We start from the raw sequence: 27,723 nt of genomic DNA on the forward strand, positions 1-27,723 counted from the left end.
TTTTTATAATATTATATAATAATGGAGTAATCGGAATGCCCAACGAGATGATTTGTAGAGAATAAAAATGTCTACAAAATGCGGGGTTTAATTAAAATAGTAAAACCTGAAGTAGTAAATAAATTTCCATGAACAGTTTACCATGTACACTTTAGTAGTTATTTTTCCAATATTCCTTGCCAGAGTCCTTACATACGTGCTTGCTGTGTAAACAGTAATATAAATTAATACTTGCCACGAATGATCTAATCGTAGTAAAATTCTGTAAGCCCAATCAAAATATTTAAATATCTACAGCTTACTGTAGATATTGCCCATTAAAAATCAAATGTATCACTGACGCAACCTAAAGTGCGGACCGTTTTTCTTTCCGACAATCGGATAGCAAATACCCATCGAATAGCCAGCAAAATCGGAACATGATCGGTTACAAAAACGGAGACGGATCCGGCAGGTAGCGGAAAGATGTGAACTACGGCGTTGAAAGTCCAGTACCATTTTGCTCTCAGATCTTCGTCCGATTGTATGATCGGAGTCGGATCAGATAGATGTGACTTGTCTTTATCTATGGATGTGACCCGGCCTTAATGCACACCATACGGTCACCTTTTCAGGACGCAAAGGCCTTTCTGCAATCACCTGATGATTTTGAGAGCCCCATATACGGCTGTTCTGTCCATTCACGTAACCACCAAGCGGAAAATGAGCCTCATCGCTGAAGAAAGTTTGATTCGAAAAATCATCATCAACGGCTTGTTGTTCAATCACCCAATTTGGGATATAGGAGGCTTAAGTTCTTGAGTGAGTTGGACGTTGTACGGAGGAGCTTCAAATCCAATTGCAAAATTGCAAAAAATGAATTTCATTAAAACTCGCTGCGAATTTATTCTAATATAAAACTCATATTTTGATAAAGCAACCGAGTTTCTCCGCTAAATATACTTGAGTGTCTTGGTATAAAAACTAAATCAAGGGCTATGATATTAACCTGTTATTTGTCGTTAAAAATAAAATTTTGAGGAACGCAATTCGGACGAAAACACTTCCAAAATACAACCGACTTAAAGTTTGGGTTAGTTTGAGTCGATCAGTTCATAATTATAAAACACTTGATAAATAATAAATCTCCCGATGTAAAATATATGCAAAAATGTAGTTCTGGTGAAGATCTTTTACCAACAATGGCAAAGGGGTCAGACATATTTTCTCAATAAAAGTTAGGGAAGATCGCTTTCTCTTGAGCCAAAAAATGACGCAGGACCTTTTGACCATGTGCTTTCGAGACACCTTGTATGTAATGCCTGGATAATGTAAATATTTTATAGTTGTAATTCCGTGACTTAATTTGTGTTGATATACTTTACAACGACCACGGCTACTATACATATGCATGAGTAGTAGTAGTAGTAGTAGTGGATGGGTTTAGTTGGAGTTGGCACATGTAGAAAGAAGAACACTATTGTTTGATAGTAATAGGTATATTAGACTAAGACGAAACAAATAATTACTAGGCAGAACTAAGCCCGTGGAGTGCAGATACAAAATTATAAAACTGACAACATAGTATAGTTTACGTTGTTTATGAAACAAATAAAAAATGTATACATCTCATGCCGCTTTGCTTACCCATTTGTATGGGACGATAAAGTAGACAGTTTCAATAAAACATAAATGGGTAAAAATAAGCATTACGCCATAGTAGTCTGATGTTCGTGTTAGCAACATCCTGCATGTTGTACGGTGTTCACGACCCTTACCATATAAATAATTTACACTTAGACCTTTAATGGATACTCCATTTCTGTAAAGGTTTAACTAAACATGTTATTTATAATTCGATTACTTGTTACAACTGCAACTGCTTTACTCTTTGGAGTGGCGACTACTCAGAAATTTGCCTTCGGAGCGCCGTTTGGAAGTTTTACAAGTGAGTCCCCGTTCGAATGCCATCATAACCAAGTAGAAATATCTTCATCCTCATCATCCTCATCATCCTTATCATCATCATCATCATCATCATCATCATCCAGATATTGATGTATCATTCTTAGTGAGGATAGCGCCTCGTCCTCTTGCGGGGTGGGTTCAGTAAAGCTCGTAGATGGACGGCTTTGTGATGTTCCGCTTTCGTGGAGTTGTTCTTCTACCTCCACGGCCTCAACATGCTGATCAGAAGGTGTAGGATGCTGATCGGAAGATATAGAATGCGGATCGGAAGGTGTAGGATCAACTCTGCATTCTGGACAATATTCTAGAATTCCTACGGGACATCCGTATTGGTGATCACATGTGATTCTTACATACGCCATACTATCAGAATCAGAAGATCGCGAAGATGACGGAATTTCAGAAATATTTTGAGGTTCCAATGGCTCTGATGAAGCGTGCTGTTGAGACTTGTGGCAGTAAGGACAACAATCAAGCGTTGGAACTATACAGAGGGGGTGATGTTGTATAGTTTGGGGCCCTACCACACTGCGATACCCAGTAGATTCTGAAGGTGACAATCTATCTGGCGAAACAGAGCTTGCCCTTGTTAAACGCTCAGGATCCGAAGACGCATTTAGAAGTAATTCCCTGGATAATCCCCACATGATGTTTCTCCCTACAGCACGATCATAACATCTGTCATTATACGCCGATCTTGGATGATTTGAACCCCGACTCGTTGAAGCAGTGCAGCAGAGATGGCAATCTTGTTGGGATTGAATTTCTAGGTGGGGCTGCTGGCCCATAGAATGTTGTGGCTCACTCACAGGGTCAGTAGGTTGTGAAGGACCTGCAATACCTTGTGATGTTGACTGCAAACTCGACAGAGGTTTCGGAAGACCAGGACAACCTGTTTGTGTTTTTAGACTGTCACCTTTCTTTCTTCTTATTGGAGTGGCACGCTTAAAAGGCTTCAAACTATCAGGTGAGTCTATTTCCATAATAGGCGGACTGTCAGAACGAGATGGGAGGCACTTATCAAAAAGAATTAATGGACAGGAGGCGTCCTGGTGGTGCACGGAATCTGTTATTGCAGCCGATTCTGAAGTTTTTGGAGGATCTGGTGATATCGACCGTAGGCCCGTTAACTCTTCCAGAGCATCGGGGTTATGTTTTAAAACTTCTCTGCAATAGGCTTTCTTGGCTTTTTTTATACTGACAGGATCCCAGCTTTTTAGATTTTCGGGCAGAGGGATCAGATTTTCGACTGATTGGCTAATCGGGGGATCAGGCCAGTTATGTATTAGTTCTATAGGACAGAATGGCCCATGTCGCATTTTCAGTAGCCCGCGACTTGGGGGACTATTTGGTGACATTGACTGTATGCTTCTTACATACCGACGAGCAGCAGGGCAGGTTGCTAGTACTCGTTTGCAGAAGTTTGTGACTAAGTTATCCACAGTGATCGCATCAAAATTGCGAAGTCTATGCGGCAAAATTGGATAGCTGACTCGCTGACGTGTTGCAGGCAGTGGACAGAAATTACAACGCAATTTATCTTGCACAGGCTCGCGCTGACCAGAAGTTGATGCTGCTTGTTGGGATGTTGAAGGCTGTGGCTGGAGTCTACGTTTACCTCCTACAATAATAATATATTTAACCTAATAAACGAAACTTGCAAGAAGAAATGGTCGAATAGATGGATATTCTGAGAGCTCACCTAATGAAACGCTAGGCGCAGGGGGCTCTTCGACATGTCGGCGCTCATCTATAGCGGCAAGACGCCTTGGAACTTGAGCTTGTACATGCCCTGACTCAGGGTTCCCGCCTGTAAGAAAGAACCTTGAATATGTTTTATCTCGTTTGCGGGTCTAATTAATAAATTTGCATTATTTTTGGTTGTGGAATTTCGTTGAATCAATCTGTATTCTTACTAAACAAAAGCAATTTTATTTGGCGGGAGAAAAAATTGGTGTGATTTAGATACAACTGTAAATATATTTTTAAGTGAAACGGAAAGCTATTTCTTTATTTTTATGGACAGTGTATCCTATTTACGAAATTTTCAAGGTATCTTCGTGTTCGGTATATTCTGATGTATCTGCTCTTTTAGTGGGACATTTAAAACTGTAAAATCAAAATGTCTGCTCGCTTAATATAAATGGGGAATAGTAAAAATTATAACAATTTCAAAATTACTAGTCTTCCTATCAATCATTATAAAAAATATTTGAACATAACATTTTTCTGTATCTTTTTAATAATCAAAATATAGCGTCATTTTGTGAGAGACAATTTTTTGATTTTCTCCCGAACCTCTTAAGAGGCCTACATTCGTAGTACATCTCCATTACACCATGTTAAGTTTGATTAACAAGAGCACATGAAACGCTATCAAAGTGTTGAAACTGGCAAACCTTCTACAGGGTGTCTTATTTTCGACACATTTTTAGGGTATCTCGGTATTTGCTATTGCTATCAGAAAAGTAGTATAGGTGTCGGTGCTCTTTTTAGGTCAAACTTAAAATGGTAGACTGTTGAGCCCTCAACAGTATATGGGTGGCGTTTTCGTTTATTTCCTACAGTAATAAAAACATTTCGATTAGCAAACGAATAAAAAAAAGAAATGGTCAATAGATGGCTATTCTAAGCTTTCACCTGTTGAATCTATAGGCCGCCATTCTAAGGTGCGATTGCACTGCGGTCTGAACTGAGTCCCTTGGACCTGGATGTGCTGATGAACAGGCTGCTGCCTTACAGCCTCAGCTTGAAAATGCCTGATATTAGCGCTACTATCTGCAAGAAAAAACCTTGAATACTTCGTATCTCGCTTGCGGGTCTAATTTCTATGAAAGTTTAGCAATATTTTTGTCGTAAAATGTTGTGGAATTAGCTGTTCAATCATGCTGTATATTTACAAAGAAGCAATTTTATACGGCGTGAGGAAAAATGGATTTCATTCTCCTAAATGAGCTGTATGAAGTGTCTTTATGGGAACTTTATGGGAACAACTGTAAATATCTTCTGAAGTGATGCGACAGCCTGTTTCTTCAATTTTTTTGAACAGTGCATTCTATTTTCGAAAATTTCAAGGTATCTCCGTAATTGTGTCATGTGCTCTTTTAGACACACTTAAAATGCTAACATAAAGTTTCCTGCTCGCTTAAGAGAAACGGGGAAAGTCAAAAAATATCAAGGTCAAAATTACTAGTAAGCAGACTAGTCAACAGTCATTATAAGAGAGAAAGAGAGCAATCTTTGTAGCATTTTTTTAACGTTTTCACTATCCTTGTTAATTATCAAAATATAGAGTTATTTTGAAAGTGGCAACTTGTTGATTTTCTCCCGAATCTCTTAAGAGAGCCAAAGCCGTTTTCCAATTCCATTGTATCATATTAAATTCGACCCAAAAAGAGCACATGATACCCTATAACAGTATATTACATAATAACAGTTGTATGGAGCACTTTACATACGAATGGAAAAGTTGCTCATAATACCAAGAAGTGGCGAGTGCGTAATTGCTCTACAACTCGAATCAGCAATGTGATCGTTTCCGTTCGATAACGGATAAGGCGATAGCCAAACCGAGACATATGAATATACAGACTGGAACATTGAAAATACTATGCAACGACTGCTATATATAAGGGTGATTCAAAATTGGCGTCATTCTTTTTAAGGGGTGATAAAGGCTCACTTGGGGAGTACGAGAAAAATATAGAAATTTTTTTTTCCAAAATTTCTAGACGATATTAACAGTTGAAGATCGAATTTCAACTTTGTTATTAAGCAATATTTTGAAATTGTTCCTTGCTTAATTGGTAGCCTATTGGATTACTTAAGCATTCAGAAAGAAAAACTATATTTGCTTCAAATTTCCGAAAATTTTTGATTTCAAAAAAGTTCTCTTCTACAATTTTTTGATGAAAAGTCACAGCGGCAATAATGTTTTTTGTCATTAACAGATAGGTACAGGTGGATAGCCCTTATCAATAATAACAATAATTTGTCAAACTGTGACTTACTTTGAATTTCCTTTCACGAATTTGCTGATATGCGATTAGTTCAGGGGAAATGCTACAGTAACATAGCAGAAGCTGAAGGAACTCATGCCAACAAAGGGCGAAGAGAGTGGTTCCAGGAAGAGAGTGGACGGCAATCCATTTTCGGGTTCCAGGTACACATGAACAAGTATTGGACATAATCGAATCAGGGTCTTCCAGGGGTATTCAGAGCACAATAACTGACACTTTTCCAAGCGCCAAATAAATACCGAGGAAGGGCTACATTGCTACCACGTTTGTACGATACACACAGCACAAGGAGATACAAATGAAGCAGGAGTTAATTAACCGAATACGAGAAGCTGCTTAATAAGGTGGAGAATAAGGAGATTACACAGGCACTAGCTTGTTTGGAGTTAACCATTCAACCAATTCGAGGTTATGAGAACAGGTTGACATTTCAGTACAAGTACGTTCCGCAGTCAACGAATCTTGTTGAATTTGCCGTTTATTCTTGTCTATCTTATTATGACTCTGTATAATTCCATGGTTACCGGAGTTATAAATAATTACGAAGCAACAGGTACTTGCGCAATGTTAATTAGGCAGATTACCTTGAAAAACATTGCTGCCGTATTTCTGATATAGTTTTTTGCATATTTCTCAGTTTTTAATAACAATTAATTTATTTTACTATTTTTTCTGTACTCCTATAAGAGCGCCAGACAACACCTTCAGAGGAATGACGCCAATTTTTAATCACCCTGTATATATATTTCAAACAATAGCCGAAGACTTACATGTGATGATGTCATAAGAGAAAACAGAATATTTGGTCACCTCACCAGAATCTATCAGATGCAAATAAGCAGTTAAAGAGAAGCCTATCAAGCTAGCTATACCGTGTACATAATTGGGAGTGGAAATATCCAGCTGCAAAAACTTATGTTTAGTAGAATGTTATGTGGTTGAAGAAATAATATCGAAGAACATACATATAACAATAAAAGGCAAAGTGTGTATCTACAAAACCGCGGTGCAGACAATATTGACATACACAGCGAAAATCCGAGCTGAAACTTCCAGAACAAAGGGTCCGCAACAAAGCACGGGGATGAAAATTGTACGTACAATAAAAGGACTAGCACTACGGGACTAAATAAAAAGCACGGCTTCTAGGAAAAACTGAAAGTTCAGTATATCGTTCGGTTGGTACCGTCTCGAAAAAAATGGAAGAATCAACAACTAAAAGCCAAATTGAAAGCGTCCACCGACCGGTGGCCGACCACCAAAGAAACTAACTCTCGCAAGAGATAATAAATAAAATAATTGTTGAGAGTGTACTATCAAAAAAGTAGTATATGTGCTCTTTTTAGGTGAACTTAAAATGTTGAGTAGACTGTTGAGTTTGTTGTTTCTTACAGTAATAAAAACATTTCATTTAACAAACTATAAACAGAAAAAGAAAGGTCGAATAGATGGATATTCTGAAGGCTCACCTGTTGACATTGTTTGCGTGAAGGAGTTGGGCTGTGGTACTCCACTTGGCGGTCTGTACCGACCGTCTGGGTGAACCGGCTGAGTTCTTGGAATCCCACCTGGGCCAATCGGAATAGTAGCTGTAAGAAAAAACATTTAGACACCTTGTAATTAATTTGGAGGTCTAATTTGTTTCAACTTTTTGCATTATGTTTATACGTAAAATATCGTTGAATTATCTGTTGAATCATTCTGCATTAAAAAACGAAGCAATTTTTATGGCAGATCAGAAAATGAGTGTCTTTCTCCTAAATGACCTGTATGAAATGTTCTTTTGAGAACTTACAACTCCAAATATCTTCTGAAAAGAAACGTAAATATGTTTCTGATATTTTTTGCACATTGAATCTACTTTGTGAAATGTTTTTAGGGTATCTCCGGAAATGTGTTATGTGTTTTTAGGGGTAAAATGATAAAATTAAAATTTCTGCTCAATTCAGAGAAACGGGACAAAACAAAAAAAATGTCAATTTTAAAATTACCCTATATTGTCTAAGAAAAGCAATGTCATTCATTGTGTGTTGTATTTTTGAAAGTATTTTTTTTCGATTAAAATATACAGGGCGTTCCATTTAAAAAAATGAACTTAGAGTCGATGACATTTGTATCTGACACCGTAGACTTATTATAAAACGCAAATTTTTCAACAACCATTAAAAAACATTTGAATACCCTAAACAAACTGAGCCCTAAACAATATTTAGCAGTCGTCGTCGTTTATTTCGTACGGTAATAAAAACATTTCATTTAGCAAACTAAGAAAAAATTACATTGCCGAATAGATGGCTAATATGATGGCTCACCTGCTATAAATGCAGGCGTTAAGATGCGGGGTATCGAAAAGTACTGTCTGCCGACACTACCACGTTGGACTTGTTTGTGCTCTGCTACAGGGTGGCAGCCTTCTTGAACCTCTTGTCTGACATTCTGTAACACGCCGMTATTGCCTGCAAGAGAAAACCTTGGACATCTTGTATCTCATTTGCGGGTCTAATTAATATTAACTTTTTGCATTAGYTTTCTTCATAAAATATCGTAGAATTTTTTGTTGAGATAATTGGTATATGTCATATAGTCAATGGCRCATTGGAAAATAATAGAAAGTGTTTGGTGGTGTTCTTGGACCTAGCCAGRGCCTTGAGGTTTTTAGCTTGTATGGTATCAGCGGTCCACTGTTGCAAATWTTGGAGAGKKACCTAAGGGACAGAGAGCAAGTTCTAAAAATAAATAAACAATTTAATGACCCTTGTTATATGAAAATTAGAATACCTGAGGGTACAGTTATTGGTCTTATACTCTTCATAACCCATATTAACAATRTTACTAATATTTACATACGGAATGGTTCATTAATTTCATATGCAGATGACACGGTAGCGGTGTTTTATGGATGTTATTGTRAAGATTCAARAAATGCAGCAGAACTAGGACTGGTAGTATCTACTTAAGAACTGGTAGCATTTTTTAAAATTAAGTCTAAATACTATGCCAAAAAAACAAATTTCCATAGCATTTTCCATCACAGCCGACAATCGTCCTGCTTTTAACCACATTAAACTTGAGTCAGATGGCATCAAAGAGTTTCCACGCACCAAGTAGTTGGGTCTTRTTCTTGGCAGGCACAGATTAGTGCGAGCAAAGATGAAGATAAACATGAARGCGGAATGCAACAAACTCATCAAACAAGAACGCTATTCAACAAMGGACACTGACCCAAAAACAAATCGAAAACCTAAACCTAAATGAATTGGAAACATAAAATGTAAATAAAYGAACTAGCCATAAAAATAAAAGAAACCATGAACACATCAGTTAAAATATTCTGCTCACAAACGAAAATAGGTAAAAMCGCTAAACTCCAGCTTAGTACCGTCAAACTTCTCAGAGAGAGAGAGAAAAAGACAAGAAAGAACAGACCGAACCACAGATAGTGGTTCAAACMAGAAAGTGAAAAGGAAATTAGAAAGGAAAGTAGGACTAAAATATTAAAGCGCGACTTTATATTTTCACTGCTACGCAGCTTGCAGCTGTAGCTTTRAACGCTGCTATTGCGAGTTGTGTGTAGTGATCAWATGTTGCGCATGTTAAATCATTAATRAAAGCTTGCTTGCATTCACGGCTTCCCTTGAGCCTGGATTTTATTCTTATTTTTTAGTGTCCTTAAAATATTTGTACTTTATGTATAMAGTTTTATTTGTTGTRTACCTAAATAGGGCTATTTATTGAAATACAAATAATTACAAATGTTTTAAAATTGTTTCTGCAARTGAGGCACAATAGKCATCACCTTATAAMGCTCCTATAGCTCCTATATCACGAAAACGACAACAAGCGAAATCACATTCAARAGGSTAAAAAAATTACTCGAATCGGGGATCGGGGGTAGGTGGGATAAATATTTGGAAATATWGGTTTGTTAGTTCKTCGTCGATATTGCCTACGTTCTTGTTGAAAATGCCTTACTTTAATGGAATTTYGACAAARTKTTGATAACTATTAATACAAAACGTTGAAAAAACCATTCACACAACTAAGAACTACTGCTGCGGCTATAAACGCAGCGTCAGCAGTATCCTCCATATTGATGAATGTAGACAAACGTTTGAACCACAATTCAAAAGGGATTTTGCTTGAAGCATTCGACACACCGTGTAGCAGATAGATTTGTTCGGTAGAACGTTGGAGCGAATGTTCGGAGCATCGTGTAGCGCCGGCTTTAGGGTTTTGCGAAGACAACTTGCGTGAAAGCGTACGCGCTTACGCGCCSCATATWTGCACTTAAGTAATGTCTAACATTGTTAAGTGGCAAGAAAACASACATATTTTTTGCGCAAAAACTATGAAYGCTMCAAAATTTTRMAAAGAGCACAATGGATACATGATTAGTGCATCAACYGAAAAAAACTGAGTTKATTTCWTCTACCAACTAAAAAGTTCTGGTRGTTTTTGTACCACRACACTCAAGAATTCATYACTTGTCCAAAACAGCAGAACTCGATAGTTTCWTCAAAATGTGAGTCTTACATAAGAACAAGTTCACAGCGAGTTKCACCAAAATACATCGTACTATTYTCCTAATTTTTCAAAAAGATACATTTTTTGAAGAACTTTGATCACCAATAGGAGAGGATCCAGACATTTTTTGATAATAAAAATTAGATCAGATCATCTTCTTTTAATCAAAATAATATCGCAGTACTATTTTGATCATGTGCTTACGGGACAAAATATCKGGCGCCAATTTTTGTATTTTCTATCTTTGGACATAGGACTCCCCCAGTCTTTTCCACCCTTCCCTGCTTGTCGCGATGTTTATGCATCTAGTTCCAGAGTKYTTCTTCAGGYCATCCGCMCATMTCATTTAGGGTCTTCCTCTACTTCTTTTATTTTCCCAGGRTCTCCAGTTTAGAATACATGTATTMMATCGTYCGTCTTTTAATSTGATATTGTGTCCGGCGAATTTCCATCTTAATTTTGCTGTCTCTATTCTAACATATCTTAGTTTCGTTTTATTTCKTATCCGCTCGTTTCTCTTTCTATCTATCAATTTTACCCGTAACATTCGTCTTTCCATTGATCTTTGTGCTTTTGTTACTTCATCCATGTTTTCCTGTGCAAGTATCCATGTTTGGGATCCATAGGTGAGGACAGGAAGTACACCTTGATTATACATATACTTTGGCTTTGAGGTATTGTGTATATTTTTTATTTTTTAGGATGTAACTCAATTTGGTGAATGCTGCCCAACCCAATCTAACTCGTCTCTTGATTTCTGCTGTTTGGTTTTCCTTGTTGAATTTAATATTTTGTCCCAGATATATGTATTCACCCACTTGTTCTATTTTGATTGCGATATCAGCGTTCGTCATGGTTTTAGTTTAAAATGAAATTAGTTTTAAGTAAATTGAATTACATTTGAAATAAGTGTGTCAGCCCTAAACAGTGTTTGGCCGGCGTCTTAATTTATTTCGAACACTAATAACACATTTAATATAACACGCAACGACAAAAAAATGACATGGTCTAATATATGGTTTTTCTGATGGCTCACCTGCTATATTTTCAGGCCTGTCAATGTAGGGTATCAGTCCCTGCGGACTTCTTTGGCCCTGTTTGTGCTCGGCTACAGGTAGCTGAGCCTGTAGAACCTCAGGTCTGTCTCCATGGAACCCAACGAGACCGCCTGCAAGAAACAAATGTTGGACACCTTATATCTCATATGCGGGTATAATTAAAGTATAATAATAATACTGAGATAGTAATTGTATGTGCTATCAAGAAAGTAGTTGAAGTGTTAAATGTATTTTTAGGTCAAACTTAAAATCGTAGAAAGACTGTTGAGCCCTAAACAGTATTTGGCAGTGGCCTCCGTTTATTTCGTACAGTATTAAATACATTTAATTTAACCAGCGAAGAAAAAAATACATGGTCGAATATATGGTTCTTCTGATGGCTCACCTGCTATATTTTCACGCCTGTYAATAKTGAGTATCGCTCCGTGCGGACTTCTTTGGCCCTGTTTGTGCTCGGCTACAGGTGGGTGAAACTGTAAAGCCTCAGGTCTGTTTTGCTCTATCCCAGCGACACTCCCTGCAAGAAACAAACGTTGGACACCTTATATCTCATTTGCGGGTCTAATTTATATAAAATATTTACATTATTTTTAGTCGTAAAATATTGTCAAATTATCTGTTGAATTATTTCGTATATTTTCGAAAAAGAAGCAATTTTATGTGGCAGGAGGAAAACCGGGTGTCATTGTCCTAAATCAGCTGCATAAAATTATGCATGTTATGAGAAATTACAACTGTAAATATTTTCTGAGAAGAAACAAAAACATGTTTCTTATATTTTTTTATTTTCGAAATTTTCGTAGGATATATCCGTGAAATAATCACGGGTTTTTTTAGGGTCAAGCGTAAAATGGTAAAATGAAAATTTCTGCTCTCTTAATTTAGAGCAAATGGAAAAACTAACAAAATTGTCAATTTTTAAATTACCTTATATTTTCTGAGAAAAGCAATGTAAGCCATGGTGTATTATATTTTTGAAAATAAATTTATGAAATCTATATTTTCGGTTAAAAGTTACAAAGTGTTCCATCTTAACAAATAACTTAGATTCGATAAGTTTTGTATCTGTAAGCTTATTATAAAACGCAGATTTCTTGATAACCATTAGATAAGAACATTTTAATATAACATTTTTCTGTATCATTATTAAGTAGGAAAATATATTCATTTATACAGTAAGAGATTGTTGAATTGTGCTATTCAATCTCTTAAGAGAGCTAAATTCGTTTTCTATAAGCCAAGAAGACCACATTATATCTCGCAAACCCTGTACAGGGTGTCCCATTTTCGACACTTTAATAGGGATCTCCGTAATTTCATGTGCTATCAAAAAAGTAGTTCAAGTGTTAAATGCATTTTTAAGTCAAACTTAAAATGGAAGAAAGACTGTTGAGCTCTGAACAGTATTTCCCAGTAGCTCCGTTTATTTCGTATAGTATTAAAAATATTTAATTTAACGAGCGAAGAAACAAGTACATGGTTGAATATATGGCTCTTCCGATGGCTCACCTGCTATATTTTCACGCCTGTCAATATTGGGTATCGCTCCGTGCGGACTTCTTTGGCCCTGTTTGTGCTCGGCTACAGAGGGCTGAGCATGTAAAGCCTCAGGTCTGCTTCGCTGTATCCCAGCGACACTCCCTGCAAGAAACAAACGTTGGACACCTTATATCTCATTTGCGGGTATAATTTATATAAAATATTTACATTATTTATGTGGACGAAAAAGAAGCAATTTTATATGGCAGAAGAGAAAATGGGTGTCATTGTCCTAAACCAGCTGCATAAAAGTATGCATGTTATGAGAAACTACAACTGTAAATATTATCTGAGAAGAAACAAAAACATGTTTCTATATTTTTAATTTTCGAAATTGTCGTAGGGTATATCCATTAAATACTCACGTGCTTCTTGAAGGTCAAGCGTAAAATGGTAAAATAAAAATTTCTGCTCTCTTAATTTAGAGCAACGGGAACAAGTAACAAAATTGTCAATTTCTAAATTACCTTATATTTTCTGAGAAAGGCAATGTAAGCCATGGTGTATTATATTTTTAAAAGGAAATTTCAAAAATCTATATTTTCGCTTAAAACTGACAAAGTGTTCTAAGTTCCAATTTAACAAATAGCTTAGATTCGAAAACTTTTCTATCAGTCACCGTAAGCTTATTATAAAACGCAGAATTTTTAATAATCATTAGATAAAAACAGTTTAATATAACATTTTTCTGTATCATTTTTAACTAGGAAAATATGAAGTCATTTTTACAGTAAGAGATTGATGAATTACTATTCAATCTCTTAAGGGAGCTAAATTCGTTTTCTATTTCGATCGTACAATCTTAATTTTTACTCAAGAAGACCACATTATATCTAGCAAACCCTGTACAGGGTATCGCATTTTCGACACTTTTATAGGGCATCTCCGTAATTGTATGTGCTATCAAAAAATTAGTTCAAGAGTTAAATGCATTTTTATGTTAAATTTAAAATGGCAGAAAAACTGTTGAGCCCTAAACAGTATTTCGCAGTGGCCTCCGTTTATTTCGTATAGTATTAACAACATTTAATTTAACGAGCGAAGAAAAAAATACATAGTCGAATATATGGTTCTTTTGATGGCTCACCTGCTATATTTTCACGCCTGTCAATATTGCTTATCGCTCCGTGCGGACTTCTTTGGCCCTGTTTGTGCTCGGCTACAGGTGGCTGAAACTGTAAAGCCTCAGGTCTGTTTCGCTGTATCCCAGCGACATTCCCTGCAAGAAACAAACGTTGGACACCTTATATCTATTTGCGGGTCTAATTTATATAAAATATTTACATTAGTTATATGTACGAAAAAGAAGCAATTTTATATGGCAGAAGGAAAAATGGGTGTCATTGTCCTAAATCAGCTGAATAAAATTATGCATGTTAATAGAAATTGCCACTGTAAATATTATCTGAGAAGAAACAAAAACATGTTTCTATATTTTTCATATTCAAAATTGTCGTAGGGTATATCCATTAAATAATCACGTGCTTCTTGGGAGTCAAGCGTAAAATGGTAAAATAAAAAATTCTGCTCTCTTAAGTTAGAGCAGCGGGAAAAAGTAAGAAAATTGTCAATCTTTAAAGTACTTCATTTTTTCTGAGAAAAGCAATGTAAGCCATGGTGTACTAAATTTTTGAAAATAAATTCCAAAAATCTATATTTTCGGTTAAAACTTCCAAAGTGTTCCAAGTTATAATTTAACCAATAGCTTAGATTCGATAACTTTTGAATCTGTCACCGTAAGCTTATTATTAAACGGAGATTTTTTAATAAGCTTTAAATATAACATTTTTCTGCATCATTTTTAACTAGGAAAGTATAAGGTCATTTTTATAGTAAGAAATTATTGCTATTTAATATCTTAAGAGATCTAAATTCGTTTTCTATTGTGATCGTACAATATTAATTTCCACCTCAGAAGGCCACATTATATCTAGCAAACCCTGTACAGGGTGTCCCATTTTCGACACTTTTATAAGGCATCTCAGTAATTGTATGTGCTATCAAAAAAGTAGTTGAAGTGTTAAATGTATTTTTAGGTCAAACTTAAAATCGTAGAAAGACTGTTGAGCCCTAAACAGTATTTGGCAGTGGCCTCCGTTTATTTCGTACAGTATTAAATACATTTAATTTAACCAGCGAAGAAAAAAATACATGGTCGAATATATGGTTCTTCTGATGGCTCACCTGCTATATTTTCACGCCTGTCAATATTGAGTATCGCTCCGTGCGGACTTCTTTGGCCCTGTTTGTGCTCGGCTACAGGTGGGTGAAACTGTAAAGCCTCAGGTCTGTTTTGCTCTATCCCAGCGACACTCCCTGCAAGAAACAAACGTTGGACACCTTATATCTCATTTGCGGGTCTAATTTATATAAAATATTTACATTATTTTTAGTCGTAAAATATTGTCAAATTATCTGTTGAATTATTTCGTATATTTTCGAAAAAGAAGCAATTTTATGTGGCAGGAGGAAAACCGGGTGTCATTGTCCTAAATCAGCTGCATAAAATTATGCATGTTATGAGAAATTACAACTGTAAATATTTTCTGAGAAGAAACAAAAACATGTTTCTTATATTTTTTTATTTTCGAAATTTTCGTAGGATATATCCGTGAAATAATCACGGGTTTTTTTAGGGTCAAGCGTAAAATGGTAAAATGAAAATTTCTGCTCTCTTAATTTAGAGCAAATGGAAAAACTAACAAAATTGTCAATTTTTAAATTACCTTATATTTTCTGAGAAAAGCAATGTAAGCCATGGTGTATTATATTTTTGAAAATAAATTTATGAAATCTATATTTTCGGTTAAAAGTTACAAAGTGTTCCATCTTAACAAATAACTTAGATTCGATAAGTTTTGTATCTGTCACCGTAAGCTTATTATAAAACGCATATTTCTTGATAACCATTAGATAGAAACATTTTAATATAACATTTTTCTGTATCATTATTAGTAAGTAGGAAAATATAGTCATTTTTACAGTAAGAGAATGTTGAATTGTGCTATTCAATCTCTTAAGAGAGCTAAATTCGTTTTCTATTAGCCAAGAAGACCACATTATATCTCGCAAACCCTGTACAGGGTGTCCCATTTTCGACACTTTAATAGGGATCTCCGTAATTTTATGTGCTATCAAAAAAGTAGTTCAAGTGTTAAATGCATTTTTAGATCAAACTTAAAATGGCAGAAAGACTGTTGAGCTTTAAACAGTATTTCCCAGTAGCTCCGTTTATTTCGTATAGTATTAAAAATATTTAATTTAACGAGCGAAGAAACAAACAAGTACATGGTTGAATATATGGCTCTTCTGATGGCTTACCTGCTATATTTTCACGTCTGTCAATATTGGGTATCGCTCCGTGCGGACTTCTTTGGCCCTGCTTGTGCTCGGCTACAGAGGCCTGAGCCTGTAAAGCCTCAGGTCTGCTTCGCTGTATCCCAGCGACACTCCCTGCAAGAAACAAACGTTGGACACCTTATATCTCATTTGCGGGTATAATTTATATAAAATATTTACATTATTTATGTGGACGAAAAAGAAGCAATTTTATATGGCAGAAGAGAAAATGGGTGTCATTGTCCTAAATCAGCTGCATAAAATGCATGTTATGAGAAACTACAACTGTAAATATTATCTGAGAAGAAACAAAAACATGTTTCTATATTTTTTATTTTCGAAATTGTCGTAGGGTATATCCCTTAAATAATCACGTGCTTCTTGGGGGTCAAGCGTAAAATGGTAAAATAAAAAATTCTGTTCTCTTAAGTTAAAGCAACGGGAAAAAGTAAGAAAATTGTCAATTTCTAAATTACCTTATGTTGGGAAATGAGTAAGTATAAGCTATTTGTCTCTATCGCCCCAACCACTTAAGTTGGTCTAGAGGGAGAGAAAATATAAGAATTTTGTTTTAAGTTGTTTTGTTTTTAGTAACTAAGGTAATTGTAAAGAACAGACGGTGCAAGAAAAAACKTTCAGAAATWTWTWTGWKRKAATTTGCCGATAATCGGGTTTTCATTCGTCGGTTGGGTGCAATCATATGCTTAAGTCGGTATTGGGAGTGCCGTTTCAAATCGGGATCACGCACAAAAAGAAAAATTACATAAATAAAGTCCACTTTAACGGAAACCGACATTGGTCCTACGAGCCGGATATCCAGCGATATGGTGTATGGAACTTGGGAATAATGGATATGGGTTGCTGAACGACCGTGTTGGAAAGCAGATCGACGAAGTCTAAGATCAGATCGTTCAATCGTTCAATATATTGGATATAAACCAGATACATTTGTTGGTGAAATTCATTGACGCAATTTGAGAAGGAAACAGTGACAGTAATTGGGGTCATTAATTATTTTCATTCCGTGAACTATAAAAAGTAGATTAAAGTATCTTATTTGTATAGTTGTGAGAAAATTCTGTTAAGGTCTTATGATATAATATTAAGAAACAGAGATCGATTGTTAAAAGCTCGATAACGAGGATAAAAACGTTTGTTACGAATAACGACACTGTATCAAACATTAATGTTAGCGAATACGTAACTAGGGAAGTATTTTTAGAAAAAGCTTACAAAAATTATTGCAAGATTCAGAATAATATAGAATTAATGGATCAGAGCGACGAGACAGGTAGGGATGACGTCGAGACTAAATATTTGTCTTTATTGTCTAAACTAAAAGCGAAAATTAGGCAAATGAGTCAATCTATATTTGAATTTCCACATGTTTCTACTCATTTGGAGTCAGCTTCGGCAATGCCGCTGAGTAATACCAGGTTACTAAGTATAAATATTCCCACGTTTTCCGGTAAAGTCGAAGATTGGCAGACTTTTATAGACTTGTTTTCAGCAATAATTGGTAGCCATTCATTCTTGAATGATGTTCAAAAGTTTCTCTATTTAAAGGGTGCTTTGTCGGGTGAAGCTTTACATTTAATTAATAACTTGCCGCTAACCAATGAAAATTATAAACAAGCGCTGGAAATATTGAAAAATAGGTTTTGAAAATAAATTAGTGGTCATTAACCCACATTTAAAAGGTATGCTAGATACACCTTATATTACAAGAGGTACAGGCAAACAACTAAGAGGTTTTTTAACACACATAAAGCAGCACGTTAATTCATTATTGGTAGCATTAAAATTGCCTGTCAAGGAATGGTACCTCATATTAGTTTATCCTTTTACGCAAAAATTTGATTATCAAACACATAGGGCCTACGAGTTGGAAAAAAATATAGGGCTGATATCTTCAGATAAACAAGCACTATTGCCTACTCTTGATGCATTTCTGACTTTTCTAGAAAAAAGATGCACTGCTTTAGAAAATATAGAAGTCGATAATTCAAAGAGATTTAACAATCACGGGAATAAAAATATGTCTGGGGAGAAAAATGAGAGGAAATCATTTTTTGCTCAAAAACAAAATCATTCATTTGCAGGGCAAAAAGTAAATTATAACTTTTGTAATGGGAATAATAAATAACTATCATTGAGCGAAAAACGACATTTCATTCAAAATAATCGATTATGTTATAACTGTTTGAGAAAATCGCATAGGGTGACAGAATGTCAAATAAAACAGGGATGCATAACGTGTAAAAGAAGACACCATGCACTTTTACATGATGATCAGTTGAGCAATGCTGACAGGGATACTTCTCGAAATAAAGGGTCAACCAACAATTGTGATAATGCAGATTTGTCGGCATCAATTCAAGGGCAAGGAAATACACTTATGGGTACAAGTGGGAACGAATTTATAGGTATTTCACACGCGAGAAACTTAGGTATTTCAAGGGGGGAAAATCAAATACCTAAGGCATGTATGTTATGAACAATTGGATACGCAGGTACTTTTGGCTACAGCAATAATTAAAATTTGTCTGGAAAACGGTCAGCATATTAAAGCGAGAGCGCTTTTAGACTGGATCACAAACAAATTTCATTACAAAAGAACTAATTGACGAACTGGGCAGGTGTGAAATTCGTAAAACGTTTGTCAAAATTGGGGGCATCAGTAATAAAACAACTGATGTTGAGACAATGGTTAACTTGACTTTAGAATCCAAGGTTAACAATTATACAATAAAAACGCAATTTGCTGTGTTGGATAAAATTACATTTACTCTTCCTCATGTCTGGGTAGATCTCAGGAAGGTAAAAATCGACAAAGAGATGAAAATAGCAGATCCGTTTTATAATAGGCCAGGTCATATTGACATGTTGATATCTGCTGATTTGTATGCGCGAATAATTCTTCCGCAAGTTGTAAAATTACGTTCAAGACTTCCAATTCTTTAAAATTCGGAACTTGGCTGGTTGATTTTTGGAGCAGCTCCAATTATACACCATGAGAACGATCAGTTACGTCTTGTATGTTGCTCAGTTTCAGACGCAGTTAGCGATCATGAATTAGTCGACATTGATGAACTAATGCCGAAATTTTGGCAGATGGAAGAACTCCAGAATAAAACTTTCTTCTCAAGAGAAGAAAAATTATGTGAGAATTTGTTTTTGCAATCATGTACAAGGTTAGAGAATGGAAGTTTTCAGGTAGATCTCTCAATGAGGAGCAATAAGGATTTTCTTCAATTGGGCGATTGTTTTCATTCTGCTTATAGAAGGTTTCAGTTTCTAGAAAATAAATTCATTAGGAATCCTGCATTATTTAGCGACTACAAAAGCTTCATTGAAGAGCACATTGAGCTTAATCATGGAAAATATGTTGAGTGTAATTCGGAGGAAATTCAAAAAAGGATATTCTTGGCGCATCATTGTGTAATTAAAAAGGATGTAGTTTATACAACTGCGCGTTGTATGTGACGCTTCAAGTAAAACTTTAACTGGATTATCTTTAAACGGTATTATGTTAAAAGCTTTTACTGTTCAGTCGGAATTCGACATATTGCTGAGATTAGGATGGCTAAAATTAATCCAAGGAAATTATTTCTTCAAAATATTTTATTGCGGAAAAATTCGCATGATCCAATCAAAGTGATTGAACTTTAAACAATTACATATGGGACTAAGGCTGCACCATTTTTGGCTGCTCGATGTCTACTACGATTATCCACTAGCAGCAAACGCTATTTTAAATAATTGTTATGTCGATGATATACTATGTGGTGCAAATTCAAAGAATATGATTAAAGAGTTGAAAACTCAATTGACTGCAATGTTGCGGTTAGGAGGATTTTCGTTGCATAAGTGGTTGTCAAATGATTTATCTATTTTAGATGCAGGCCAGGGTGAACATTATGGCAAAGAATTTAATTTCAACTCGGAGGATGGAAAAGTGTTGGGTATTGTGTGGCAACCAGGTCAGGATAAATTTAAAATTCGTATCCGACATATTAAAATAACTTTTGAGAAGATAACTAAGCGATTTGTTTTGTCTAAGATTTCTCAAATGTTTGATCCATTGGGCTATGTGTCTTGTAGTAGTGTGTGCAAAATTATTAATGCAGCGAATTTGGGTGCGCAAACTTCTTTGGGATGATAAACTTCCAACAGATCTTAGGGAAAATGGGAAAACCTTTTAAAATAACTTTCGTGATTTAAGCAATTTGAAACTATCAAGATGAGTTTTTGAGTTTAAGGACATCATCGAGATTCAAATTCACGGATTCTCGGATGCACCTATGGTAGCATATGGGGCATGTATCTATATCAGATTTATGGAGACAAATCAGTGCCTTCAAATTTTCTTCGTTCAAAGTTCCGAATAGCTCCCATTAAAACTGAGTGAGTTTGCCAAGACTTGAGCTATGTGGAGCTTTGCTTCTCTCTAGGTTGGTTCATCGTGTTGTTCCAGCTCTTAAATTAAAAATGGCAAGGTGTTTTTGTGAACAGATTGTTCTTTGTTGGCTCAGAGGTAATCCAAACAGGTGGACTACTTTTGTGGCAAACAGGGTTGCAGAAATGCAGGAGCTTACTTCACCTTTCACTTGGAATCATGTTGCGTTTAAGGAAAACCCGGCGGATTGTATATCTAGAGGTATATCTGTTTCCGAGATAATGGATAAACATTTATGGTGGAACGGGGCTAATTACCTTCTGGAGTTTAATAGTGATTTTTCTAACAATGGCCATCCAGATGTTACAGTTATTCCGGAGCAAAGGGAAAGGGTGGCAATGACTCAAATAGTTGTAGAAAATGTTATTAAGTGGAATAATTTTTCAAATTTTTTGAGACTGCATCGAGCAGTGGCATATTGGCATACATTTTTGAAGAGAAGTTCGGAGACGATTTACAATTTACAACAAGCTCATCACACCATTATGAAACAAATTCAATTGGAAAGCTTTGAAAAGGAAATAAAACAACTGCAATCATCTGTTAATTATCAGGCCAGTTTCAAAGAAAGTCACATAGCATGTTTGAATCCATTTCTTGATGAAAAAGGAATTGTACGGGTTAATGGTAGGTTAGCTAACGCAAAGGTAGAATTAGATCAGAAGTTTCCTATCATTTTACCAGCACATCATTATGCAATCAAGTTATTGATTGGGTTCGCACATCTCAAACTTTTTCATGCTGGTCCTCAAACAGTGTTAGCAAATTAAAGATTAAGGTATTGGATAATCCATGGATTGGGGAGAGTCAAATCAGTTGTGACTGAATGGGTGATCTGTCACAGAGTAAAGGTGAAAGGGGCCGCTCAATTTATGGGTGCACTGCCACCAGACAGGGTATCGATAGCTCATCCATTTAAAAAAGTGGGCACTGATTTTGGGGGGGCGTTGCCAATTAAACAATCAAGATTACGTGGAATAGTTACCAGCAAAACCCACATTGCATTATTTATTTGCATGGTTACTAAAGCAATCCACATTGAGGTAGTGAGTAGCTTAAATACCGAAGCATTTATTCTCACGCTTAAAAGGTTTATTGCACGTAGCGGATACTATTTATAGTCATAATGCCACTAATTTGCAGGGTGCCAATAATGCACTTAAAAACTTTTATTTATTTTTCAAAAATCAAAAAAAATTTTCAGAAATTCATGAGGAATTGGTCAATGGAAAAATTGGGTGGTATTTCATACCACCAGTTAGTCCTCATTGGGGTGGTTTATGGGAAGCAGGGATAAAGTCCACAAAGTTTCATTTGAAAAGAATAGTTGGTAATCTAACTTTGACGTCTGAAGAATTAACTACTGTGTTGGCACAAATTGAAGCCATTTTAAATTCAAGGCCTTTGAGTCCAATTTCATCGGATCCTTCAGATCTGAATTGCTTAACACCAACGCACTTTTTGATAGGTGAGCCATTGACAGTAGGAATTATCAAAATTAAAACAAAAAATGGAATATTTACAAGATCAGTAAAGGGGGGGAGAATGTTGGGAAATGAGTAAGTATCAGCTATTTGTCTCTATCGAGCCAACCACCTAAGTTAGTCCAGAAGGCGATATGATAATTTTGTTTTAAGTTGTTTTGTCTTTAGTAACTAAGGTGATTGTAAAAAACAGACCCTGCAAGAAAAAACGTTCAGAAATATATATCTTGTAATTTGCCGATAATCGGGTTTTCATTCGTCGGTTGGGTGCAACGATATGGTTAAGTCGGTATTGGGAGTGCCGTTTCAGATCGGGATCGCGCACAAAAAGAAAAATTATATAAATACAGTCCACTTTAACGGAAACCGACACCTTATATTTTCTGAGAAAAGCAATGTAAGCCACGGTGTATTATATTTTTGAAAAAAATTTCAAAAATCTATATTTTCGGTTAAAACTTACAAAATGTTCCAACTTAACAAATAGCTTAGATTCGAAAACTTTTGTATCTGTCACCGTAAGCTTATTATAAGGCGCAGATTTTTTAATAACTATTAGATCAAAACAATTAAATATAACATTTTTCTGCATCATTTTTAACTAGGAAAATATGAAGTCATTTTACAGTCAGAGATTATTGCTATTCAATCTCTTAAAAGAGCTAAGTTCGTTTTCTATTTTGATCGTACAATATTAATTTCCTCCCAAGAAGACCACATTATATCTAGCAAACCCTGTACCGGGTGTTCCATTTTCGACACTTTTATAGGGCATCTCCGTAATTTTATGTGCTATCAAAAAAGTAGTTCAAGTGTTAAATGCATTTTTAGGTCAAACTTAAAATCGTAGAAAGACTGTTGAGCCCTAAACAGTATTTGGCAGTGGCCTCCGTTTATTTCGTACAGTATTAAATACATTTAACTTAACGAGCAAAGAAAAAAATACATGGACGAATATATGGTTGTTCTGATGGCTCACCTGCTATATTTTCACGCCTGTCAATATTGGGTATCGCTCCGTGCGGACTTCTTTGGCCCTGTTTGTGCTCGGCTACAGGGGGCTGAGCCTGTAAAGCCTCCGGTCTGTTTCGCGGTATCCCAGCGACACTGCCTGCAAGAAACAAACGTTTACACCTTATATCTCATTTGCGGGTATAATTATACAATTATACTATATTATATTATTTACATAATTATAAAATATTTACATTATTTATATGGACGAAAAAGAAGCAATTTTATATGGCAGAAGAGAAAATGRGTGTCATTGTTCTAAATCAGCTGCATAAAATTATGCATGTTATGAGAAAYTACAAMTGTAAATATTWTCTGWGAAGAWACRAAAACATGTTTCYAWCMATTAARTAATCACGTGCTTCTTGAGGGTCCAGCAWAAAYGGTAAAATAAAAAWGTCTGCTCTATTAATTTAGAGCAACGGGAAAAAGTAACAAAATTGTCAATTTCTAAATTACCTTATATTTTCTGAAAAAAGCAATGTAAGCYATRGTGTATTATATTTTTGAAAAGAAATTTAAAAAATCTACATTTCCGCTTAAAACTGACAAAATGTTTCAAGTTCCAATTTAACAAATAGCTTAGATTCGAAAACTTTTGTATCAGTCACCGTAAGCTTATTATAAAACGCAGATTTTTTAATAACCATTAGATAAAAACAGTTTAATATAACATTTTTCTGTATCATTTTTAACTAGGAAAATATGAAGTCATTTTTACAGTAAGAGATTGTAGAATTAATATTCAATCTCTTAAGAGAGCTAAATTCGTTTTCTATTTCGATCGTACATTATTAATTTTCTATCAAGAAGACAACAGTATATCTAGCAAACCCTGTACAGGGTGTCGCATTTTCCACACTTTTATAGAGCATCTCCGTAATTGTATGTGCCATCAAAAAAGTAGTTCAAGTGTTAAATGCATTTTTAGGTCAAACTTAAAATGGCAGAAAGACTGTTGAGCCCTAAACAGGATTTGGCAGTGGCCTCCGTTTATTTCATACAGTATTAAAAACATTTAATTTAACGAGCGAAGAAAAAAATAAATGGTCGAATATATGGCTCGTCTGATGGCTCACCTGCTATATTTTCACGCCTGTCAATATTGGGTATCGCTCCGTGCGGACTTCTTTGGCCCTGTTTGTGCTCAGCTACAGGGGGCTGAGCCTGTAAAGCCTCAGGACTATTTCGTTGTAACCCAGCGACACTGCCTGCAAGAAACAAACGTCGGACACCTTATATCTCATTTGCGGGTATAATTTATATAAAATATTTACATTATTATATGTACGAAAAAGAAGCAATTTTATATGGCAGAAGGAAATATGGGTGTCATTGTCCTGAATCAGCTGCATAAAATTATGCATGCTATGAGAAATTACAACTGTAAATATTTTCTGAGAAGAAACAAAAACATGTTTCTATATTTTTTCATTTTCGAAATTTTCGTAGGGTACATCGGTGAAATAATCACGTGTTGTTTAGGGTCAAGCGTAAAATAGTAAAATAAAAAGTTCTGCTCTCTTAATTTAGAGCAACGGGAAAAAGTAACAGAATTGTCAATTTTTAAATTACCTTATATTTTCTGAGAAAATCAATGTAAGCCATGGTGTATTATATTTTTGAAAAGAAATTTCAAAAATCTATATTTTAGGTTAAAACTTCCAAAGTGTTCCATCTTAGCAAATAGCTTAGATTCGATCACTTTTGTATTTATCACCCTAAGCTTATTATAAGGCGCAGATTTTTTAGTAACTATTGGATCAAAACATTTAAATATAACATTTTTTTGCATCATTTTTCACTAGGAAAATATGAAATAATTTGTCAGTAAGAGATTGTTGAATTTCTATCTATTCAATCTCTTAAGAGAGCTAAATTCGTTTTCTATTTTGATTGTACAATATTAATTTGCACCCAAGAAGACAACATTATATCTAGCAAACCCTACACAGGGTGTTCCATTTTCGACACTTTTATAGGGATCTTCGTAATTTTACGTGCTATCAAAAAAGTAGTTCAAGTGTTAAATGCATTTTTAGGTCAAACTTAAAATGGCAGAAAGACTGTTGAGCACTAAACAGTATTTCGCAGTGGCTTCCGTTTATTTCGTATAGTATTAAAAACATTTAATTTAACGAGCGAAGAAAAAATACATGTCGAATATATGGCTCTTCTGATGGCTCACCTGCTACATTTTCACGCCTATCAATATTGGGTATCAGTCCCTGCGGACTTCTTTGGCCCTGTTTGTGCTCGGCTACAGGTAGCTGAGCCTGTAGAACCTCAGGTCTGTCTCCATGGAACCCAACGAGACCGCCTGCAAGAAACCAATGTTGGACACCTTATATCTCATATGCGGGTATAATTTATCTAAAATATCTACATTATTTTTTGTCGTAAAATATTATCGAATTATATGTTTAATTATTTTGTATATTTACGAAAAAGAAGCAATTTTGTATGGCAGTAGGGAAACTGGGTGACATTGTCCTAAATCAGCTGCATAAAAGTATGCATGTTATGAGAAATTACAACTGTAAATATTTTCTGAGAAGAAACAAAAAGATGTTTCTTATATTTTTTTTATTTTTCAAATTTTCGTAGGGAATCTCCGTGAAATAGTCACGTGTTGTTTAGGGTCAAGCGTAAAATGGTAAAATAAAAATTTCTGCTCTCTTAAATTAAAGCAACGGGAAAAAGTAACAAAATTGTCAATTTTTAAATTACCTTATATTTTCTGAGAGAATCAATATAAACCATGATATTATATTTTTGCAAACATTTTTCTAAAATCTATACTTTCGGTTAAAGCTGTGTTAAAGTGTTCCAAGTTCCAATTTAACAAATAGCTTAGATTCGATAACTTTTGTATCTGTCCCCATAACCTTATTAAAAAACACAGATTTTTTTATAACTATTAAGTAAAAAATTTAAATATAACATTTTTCTGCATCATTTTTAACTAGGAAAATATAAAATCATTTTTACAATAAAAGATTGTTGATTATCTATTCAATCTCTTAAGAGAGCTAAATGCGCTTTCTATTTCCATTGTACAATATTAATTTTCACACAAAAAGACCACATTGTATCTAGCAAACCCTGCACAGGGTGTTCCATTTTCGACACTTTTATGGGGAATATCCGTAATATTATGTGCTATTAAAAAAGTAGTTCAAGTGTCAAATGCATTTTAGGTCAAACTTAAGATGGCAGAAAGACTGTTGAGCCCTAGACAGTGTTTGGCAGTGGCCTTCTTTATTTCGTACAGTATTAAAAACATTTAATTTAACGAGCGAAGAAAAAAATGCATGATCGAATATATCATTATTCTGATGGCTCACCTGCTATAAGTCCACCCGCAACGAGGTTCAATATCGCTCCCTGTGGACGGATCTGTATTCCTTGGACCTGTTGGTGCTGAACTGCAGCGGGCCTGAACTGTGCTAGAACCCTTTGTCTGTCATGCTCTAACTGTTCGTTATTCTGACGGAGCAGCGCCTGTTCCAACGGGCCTTGTAGAAGATCAAGATGAGCTAAAGGATGTTCAGGAAGCGGCGCTTGGACTTGATCGGCGTGAAGTGGTAATGCTGCTGCTCCCTCAAGTACGTCAGGAAGATTCGGATGTTGACGTTGTTGTCTCATTCTATCTGCCCCCCGATCAACCGGAGGATGACGCTCTCTTCTGTTTCGCGGATTTCGTCGTATATTGCGTCTCTCCATGTTCACACCACGTTACCTCTGAATATTACTGACTGAATTGCCTCCGTGATAAAGGTCATATCATATATACCGAGTTTTTCTTGTAACATTCCGCATTTCTTTCCGAATTCTAAGCAACTACATATGCTGAGTGCAAAGGTAAATAATACTTGATAATATTGTAAACTTACTTTAAACTTATTTTGTAGCCTTCAAAATCAACAAAGTTAAATGGTAAAATAAAATTTGACAGCTTTTCCGATCTTAAGAGCTACAGTAGAAAATCAGCGAATTGTGAATTTCAAAATGATTCTATATTTTCTGAGTTAAAAAAGGCACAGGCTTAATAGATTCCGCGATACAGGCTCTCAGTGAAAATAAATTTTTCTTTATTTTCAATAGATTCTTAACCAATTTTACTATGGCAATAAGAATTGCGTTTGTGAGTTTTTCAGTTCGACAAAACAAAATTTTGAATTACCTTAGAGGACGCTGGCTGCAATAGTATCGAGCCATTTAAAACAGCAAAACTTTTTTGGGTGTTAAAATATCACTTTCGTGTTGGCCATATTTCGTTCTGCTATACAGGGTGATTAAAATTGGCGTCATTCCTCTGGAGGTGTTGTCTAGCGCTG

At 35.4% G+C, this 27,723-nt stretch overlaps 1 protein-coding gene across 15 annotated transcripts; it reads right to left on the bottom strand.

Moving 5' to 3' along the window:
- Window positions 1-1,462: 1,462 nt before the first annotated feature.
- Window positions 1,463-27,209, bottom strand: LOC109540361. 15 transcript variants are annotated; one of them, XM_048664994.1, is made up of 15 exons: window positions 26,731-27,208; window positions 25,572-25,703; window positions 24,463-24,594; window positions 23,349-23,480; window positions 16,409-16,540; window positions 15,272-15,403; window positions 14,175-14,306; window positions 13,058-13,189; window positions 11,934-12,065; window positions 11,527-11,658; window positions 8,279-8,422; window positions 7,436-7,555; window positions 4,588-4,725; window positions 3,650-3,757; window positions 1,463-3,568 (listed from the first exon to the last, which is right to left on the bottom strand). In XM_048664994.1, exons 1-15 carry the CDS (start codon window positions 27,107-27,109, stop codon window positions 1,950-1,952), a joined length of 3,696 nt encoding a protein of 1,231 aa, XP_048520951.1. In that variant the 5' UTR covers window positions 27,110-27,208; the 3' UTR covers window positions 1,463-1,949. The 15 variants fall into 15 exon arrangements, with proteins under 15 accessions (XP_048520951.1, XP_048520958.1, XP_048520956.1 ...); XM_048665001.1 differs by lacking the exon at window positions 24,463-24,594; XM_048664999.1 differs by lacking the exon at window positions 23,349-23,480.
- Window positions 27,210-27,723: the final 514 nt, after the last annotated feature.

This window comes from Dendroctonus ponderosae, unplaced genomic scaffold, assembly GCF_020466585.1.
Source record: "Dendroctonus ponderosae isolate FM_Combo_2020 unplaced genomic scaffold, Dpon_F_20191213v2 Dpon_F_20191213_3, whole genome shotgun sequence".
In the NCBI taxonomy this organism is placed as follows: Eukaryota; Metazoa; Arthropoda; class Insecta; order Coleoptera; family Curculionidae; genus Dendroctonus; species Dendroctonus ponderosae.